This window comes from Myxocyprinus asiaticus, chromosome 5 (assembly GCF_019703515.2).
Source record: "Myxocyprinus asiaticus isolate MX2 ecotype Aquarium Trade chromosome 5, UBuf_Myxa_2, whole genome shotgun sequence".
Classification (NCBI taxonomy): domain Eukaryota; kingdom Metazoa; phylum Chordata; class Actinopteri; order Cypriniformes; family Catostomidae; genus Myxocyprinus; species Myxocyprinus asiaticus.
In genome coordinates, this window is record NC_059348.1 from 44,467,983 (window position 1) to 44,475,277 (window position 7,295).

A 7,295-nucleotide genomic window follows, 5' to 3' on the forward strand; every position below is an offset into this window, starting at 1 on the left:
CCAAAAAAGGTCTGCTGGAGGAAATGCCCAGGGGGACAACTGACAAGTCTCTCAGCCCCTTCCCCCCTCTTTCTTTACAGATCTACAGTGTTCCTTTGGGAAAAAGCCGTACCAATCTGAGGCGTTCAGTACACCTTACTCGAGCACTGTCAGGGGTGCAGAACAGTACTGTAAATAATTCACTACACAATACTGTATTAACAGCAATAATAAATATTTTTAGCAAATCTTTTTATTTATTTTTTTTTTAATCAAAGAGTTAGTTCAATCAAAAATTTCTTCAGTTCAATTTTTCACCCTCATGTAATATAAAAAAAAAAAAACAAAAAAAAAGTACTACCACCCAGATCAAGTGTGAGAGAAGACTAAACGTACTGCGCCATTAGTTTAATAAACATTGAGCGCGTTTGCATGCACAATCTTTCACCGATTATACTTAATAAGCTGACAACGTGTAAAGTTTTCCTTTATCTGATCGGCGTCAATTTCACGCTGAAAACCTTTTCTGGCGTTCTTAATGGCAAGAGTTTTGCACATGAATGTTTACATTTTGACGTCAAAAGCAGAAATTAACTAAATGATTTAAATCTCTTTTAAATGCGGTTTTCTTGTATTGTGTAAATTTTTGAATATGCTGATTTTTGGTAGTTATCAGCATATTGTGTGCATGTAAACATACTCATTATTCATATTCTACCAAGCTTACAATATAAGTATGTAAATAGGGTACAAGGGAAAGGAGGAGGTGAGAACTGGCTTAACAATGTAAATAATATTTAATTAAATAAAAAGACACACAAACACATACAGGGCAGCTGCCCATAATTCTTCGGTCGCCTTTATTCCTCGCTCGCCTCTTCAGGCTGATTGGGGTCCGGGCGTCCGTCATTTCACCCGGCCCCGCCCTCCTCCACGCTCCACTCCTCCCTGCGTTGCCTCAGGCCGGGGAGCCCCCGGCATGACGTACATTCCCCCCCCTCCTCTCCGGGGTGGGGGGTGTGCCTTACGCCCCGCCTGCCAGCAGGTCATCCCCGCCTTCCTCGAACTGGGAGGAGACAGGAGGGGAAAACAAAACAAAAACAAACAAAAAAAAAGGCGAGGGAAAGGCCAACACGGAGCGACAGTGCGCGCGCGAGAGAGAAAAAGCTCACTCACCGGTTCTCTGATGTGCCGTCGCGTGGTCCCCAATCACTCCTCCACCCTCTCAGGCGGACGACAGCCGCTCCTCCCTGGGCGGACCGGAGTCAAACCTCCAACCCCCAGCGGACAGAACGCCCCTCCGCTTTTCTGGCGGCACGTGGGGACACTCCTCCGCCCCTGGCAGTGACTCCATCGCTCCAGGCGGTCGGGCTACTCCGTACCCCGGCGGATGGCAGCGGCGCTCCCCTGGGTGGACGGCAGTGTTGAGGACTCTACGACGGGCATCCTTCCTCCCTCCCGGGTTTTCGGCACCAATGTAAAGGGGGTACAAGGGAAAGGAGGAGGCGAGAACCGGCTTGACAATGTAAATATTATTTAATTAAATAAAAAGACACACAAACACATACAGGGCAGCTGCCCATAATTCTCTCTCTCTCGCTGCCATCTTCGGTCGCCTTTATCCCTCGCTCGTCCGTCATTCCGCCCGGCCCCGCCCTCCTCCACGCTACAAAGTACATAAATTCTTTAACTTGTAAAAAATGTCTGTAGTTGACACAGAACTACTGGTATAATGATAAATACGTTGAAAGCAAACTGTCTTTCCCTCACGTCATTTTTTTTCCTAAACTCTACACCACTAAGTCGGAACTTCAGGACTTGTTGCGCAAAGCAAAAAACATTCATTGAAGATTAATGAGAAACAAGTGACTAAAAGATCGCAATATATGCCAGTTTTGAATCACAACACATTAAGCAGAGAATTGCAATATTACTGTATCACAACTGAGACACTGATCTAATGTTGCACGACCAGGTGGGTTTGTTTTGAGGTAACTGACTTAAAAAAAAAAGAGCTGATGTTAAGGTACAGCAGTAACATAAGGTCTTACGGCAAAATAGCCTCAGCAAGACTCCCTATAGCACAGTGGGTAGTCTGAAGCATGCTGGGAACATTAAACACAGGTCAGATTGCTTGGCCTACAATATAATGCCAGGTGCAAAATACTATTTTCATAGCCTCTTTTTTCCTCTTGCTCTCAAAGAAGGAAATACAGCCATTAAGAGGGTTCACTCTGCGAATATCACAAGGGCTTTTGGGGTTGGTGACATTTTTCATTAGAAATGAACCAAGGTGAGGACAAATCAGATGACACTTTTTGACAGCTCAAAAAGAAAAATCTCTAATGTATCGTTAGAGATAAATGGGTCCCCACGTTCCGCTCTCATCACAACAGAGCCCACACTGAATCCTCACATCAAAGAAATCTCCCAAATGTATGCGTTGAGCACACCTGACATCTCGCCCGAGGCTCTCTGATAAAACCATCTTTAAACATGAATGAATTACACATCTCTATCTTACAAAGGCATCATTAGGAAATCACGTTTTCAAGCCTCTTATCAAATATTCACCCAGCGCAAAGGTACGAGACAAGGGAGATGGGTGAAAACAACAAGTTCCTGAAAAGTCTTCTCATGAAACCAGAATGTCTAATTGAGGATCCATCTGTGCATTTGGCCAGAGAAGATGCCCCTCTAATGGATACATTTTTCATAAACTGGATTTTATAGTAGATCGATATACGGTTTTACGATTAATCGTGCCGATAGTTGCTTTTTGGAACTATCGTTATCTGCAAAAATCTGTGCCAATAATTTCTAATTTCTTCATTTGAAAATAAGAGTCCTGGGTGTATTTCGGGCTCGTTTATACTTAAAAGTCCCACGTTATACACCAAATCTTTTTTCAAAAAAAAAAAAAATCTGGATTATTTTTGGGATTTTGGTTGAACAATAAACATCTGAGATTTTATTAATTTAAGACTCTTTGTCTGTGCCAGTCATAGTAAGGAAAAATTCTAAAAATTGATTTTACAAAAACTATTGGCCAATTAATCCGTTATCTGCCTTTCCCACCACCACAGTTATCAGTATAGGCAAAATCCACTATTGGTCAACCTCTAGCTTGTACCGAGCCCTGAACCTCTCCACTACTGAGAGTACAAATTGTGTTCATTCATTCAATTTAACAGAGCTACTTCATGGACATTCAAGAGGCCCAGAACATCCAAGACATTTTATGTAATTTAACCATGTCAAACTGTACACACTAATGAGTTTTCAACGCATCTTCAACAAAGCAATTTATATGGTCAGTTGTCTCTTATACTGAGTTGTTGACTCCTAAACTGAAACATTAAGGAGCCAAATGGCTGTTTTTAGTTTCCAAATCACAGAATTGCTCGATTTAGATTGCTGTTCAGAAACAAGATAGACAGCAAAAGAAAAGGAAGACAGCTGATAACCCATTTATCGAAGGTTTAATAAACAGTATATATAGTTGAGAAGATAAGTTTGCATTCCCTTTTGTCTCATAAATGTTCACACCCCTTTCATAATTTATACAAATATAAGAGATAAAATATTTTTTATTTAGTACTGCTCTTCCGAATATACATTACAGCTATTTACATAAAGTATAGTATGCATATAGTAGTGTGCTGTCTTCTTGAGCATCAATGAATGTTTGCACCTTGTGTAATAGTTGTGTGCAAGTCCCTCAATCGTCCTAAGTGTCAAAAGCTTGATTTTATATATACACAGATCAGTCACAACATTAAAACCACCTGCCTAATATTGTGTAGGTCCCCTTCGTGCCGCCAAAACAGCGCCAACCCGCCTCTCAGAATAGCATTCTGAGATGATATTCTTCTCACTACAATTGTACAGAGCGGTTATCTGAGTTACAGTAGACCATAAATAAAATAAACTCTAGAGACTGTTGTGCTTGAAAATCCCAGATCAGCAGTTACAGAAATACTCAAACTAGCCCGTCTGGCACCAACAATCATGCCACTGTCCAAATCACTGAGATCACATTTATTCCCCATTCTGATGGTTGGTGTGAACATTAACTGAAGCTCCTGACCCGTATCTGCGTGATTTTATGCACTGCTGCCACACAATTGGCTGATTAGATAATCAAATGGATGATTGTTGGTGCCAGACGGGCTGGTTTGAGTATTTCTGTAACTGCTGATCTCCTGGGATTTTCACGCACAATAGTCTCTAGAATTTACTCCGAATGGTTCAAAAAACATCCAGTGAGGGTCAGTTCTGTGGACAGAAATGATTTGTTGATGAGAGAGGTCAACAGAGAATGGCCAGACTGGTTCGAACTGACAAAGTCTACAGTAACTCCGATGACTGCTCTGTACAATTGTGATGAGAGGAATATCATCTCAGAATGCTATGTTTTAAGTTTTAGGATAGATAGATAGATAGATAGATATAAATTGTTTTACTTTTAATTATCAAGAAGACCTAAATACACATGGGACTCTTATTTTGGAATGTCTGCACTCCCAGTTGTGAGCTCACTGACGGCTGATTCGCTGAGAAAGTGAATCTGATTCAAACTGCTAACCTGAGTTCCTGAGTTCAAACCCTCACTTCTTTTCAGGTGATTCATGAAAAAGATCCAGTTTTAAAGAGCCATTTGGTCACGACTCTCTTGCATTGGGTTTGTTGTTGCGTGCAGTGCAGCGAGCTTGCACAACAGAACGGGTGAAAAGCGGCGCGAGTCACACTGGTGCTCTATAGATGTATTCAATAAATCACAAGATGATATCTGACGAAATCGCATATGAATGCACACAACCAGACTGATGCCAGTGGCGACTAGAGTTTAAATTATTGTCGCAATCAATTATTTTTGGTTGCATTTGCGACCATTTCAGTCGCAGTCTGGAGCCCTGGTATTTCATTCCTTACTCTGCAGAACACAAACACAGATTTTTAGAAGAATATCTCAGCTCTGTAGGTCCACTCAATGCAAGTAAAAGGTGGCCAGAACTTTGAAGCTCCAAAAAGTAGCTTGGAACTTAAGCCATCATTAAAGTAATCCATGTGACTTCAGTGGTTTAATCCATGTCTTCATAAGATATATGATAGGTGTGGGTGAGAAACAGATCAATATTAAGTCCTTTTTCTATAAATCTCGACTTTTACATTTTTCTTTTGTTTTAGGTGACTCGCATTCTTCGTGCATATCACCACCTACTGGTCGGGGCTGGTCAAAGGTGGAGATTTATAGTAAAAAAATGACATAAATATCTGTTTCTCACCAACACCTATCATATCGCTTCTGATGACGTGGATTTAACCACAGGAGTCGTATGGATTACTTTTATGCTGCATTTATTGTTTATATTTATGCTTCAAAGTTCTGGCCACCTTTCACTTGCATTAAAATGGACATACAGAGCTGAATATTCTTTTAAAAAAATGTGTTTGTGTTTAGCAGAAGAAAGAAAGTCATACACGCCTGGTATGGCATGAGGGTGAGTGAATGATGAGAGCATTTTCATGATGGGTGAACTATCCCATTAATTACAGTTGCAGTCTATGAGACAACATTCACAAGCTCTTTTAGCCAAACCTTATACTGAGTGTAACGACACTGGCCTCTTAGATTGTCAGTGATGAGGACACTAACACCAGCCATCACTGAATTATAAGACGTTATCATGAAGTTTCAGACAACTTTACAAACCAGCCTAAGTTTGATCACTGCCACAAGGTTGAGCCACATAGAACAACATAACAATAATTATAATCAAAAGCTTTCCCTTTGCTAATATAAAAAGTCACTAATATAAGGGGTAGATTCAGGTTTAGTTTAAGACATTCTGAATTCATAACAACATGCAGTGTGACTCAAATCAAAGAATGAAAGTGATGAACAACTTATATTCTGCTTTTACACTCATCCTTCTCATAATCATATCAGATCATTAGACTATAGTTTCTATAGCTGCAATTGTACATTTTAACATGTTTATATGCATCAAAGGCGAGATCCTCATTTGTCTAGGGACTTCTGTATGTCTGAGGAACCAGCTCATGCACAAGAACCCAATGTGATGAGTTTTCACATCGCAAGGCAAAAGTTGCCGCTGTGATGGAGCATGTTTCTCAGCCCAAAATCAGTTCCGTGCATATGCGTGCATTGATCCTGGCTCTTCACAAACTCTCCTCATCTCCTTAACACATAACAAAAGTCACGCCATCCCCATAGTGTGTAACACTTCACGTAACATCTAAGGCTACCTGAATGCATGGCAACGTAAACTATTTTAAATGAAGAAATCTTTGGAGAACAAGTGTAACGGTAGGCATAAAGGAGCATGCATACAACTATGCAGCAAGAAACACAAGTCACACCATCTGCAAAGAGTGTGACGCTTTATATAACATCTACTACCTGAATGCATGACAGAGTTAACTACTTTCAATGAAGAATTCTTTGGAGAACAAGCATAAAGGAGCATGCATACAACTACATAACAAGAAACAACGCAGTAAAACGCAAAGCACAATGGTAATCAAACTTACTGCACCGAATTTGCAAATAAAACAACTTTGTAAAGACATCGCGTGCAATGCACCGCATACATCAGGAACGTGCAGGTTTTGTGACAATGCACAATTTCACTTACTTCTCTCTGGCTTGGCTATCAGATGGGACAACAGCTCCTTTCCCTTTGGCGTACATGGTGGACTCTGTTTGAAGACTTTGAAGCAACTCAACACCTGTCAAAGGAAACGGCCAGCGAAACGTTCTATCTCCATAGCTACCCGCTTACTGTGTTTTCCTCCCGTTTCTTACATCTCCAACACTGGCCACAAATCAGGCAACATTTCTAATGGGGGAACTTGAAACAGTCTACTGGTGGGTTTTTTTTTTTTTTTTTTTTTTTTTTTTTTTTTTTTAATAGCTGTTCCGGGATTTTGATCGCCCTCCCCCTGCTATGGAGAAAAGGGGGGGTTTCTTAAAGGGGAATGCGCATGTTTGCTGTTCATCTGATTCAAGACTTGTGTTTTCAAGTTTGTGGAAAAATGTATATGTAATATGCGTAGAGATATTGTTAAATAGCAATACATTTGTCTGACACAAGAACTGGCCATCAGAATTCAGCGTCAAGTTATGGTCAAAGACTCAAAGAGAATATTCACGTGTGACAATGGTTCGCTATTTCAGGATCTTTATTTGTAAAATTTGGAAGAGAAAACTTTATAATCATTTTTATTTTAGTTTCTTCTGAGTAATACAATTCATAATGACTCTTTTTTTTTTTTTTCTCCCAATTTGG

General features: G+C 40.4%; 1 protein-coding gene across 2 annotated transcripts in view; it reads right to left on the reverse strand.

Moving 5' to 3' along the window:
• LOC127440422 (single-stranded DNA-binding protein 3-like) overlaps positions 1-6,855 on the reverse strand; it is a 126,634-nt gene extending 119,779 nt beyond the window's left edge. For both annotated transcript variants that reach the window (XM_051696972.1, XM_051696971.1), the window contains exon 1: positions 6,642-6,855. In XM_051696972.1, the coding sequence (XP_051552932.1) occupies positions 6,642-6,697 (56 nt within the window). In that variant the 5' untranslated portion in view covers positions 6,698-6,855. The remainder of the gene's footprint in view (positions 1-6,641) is intronic.
• Between the last annotated feature and the right edge of the window lie 440 nt (positions 6,856-7,295).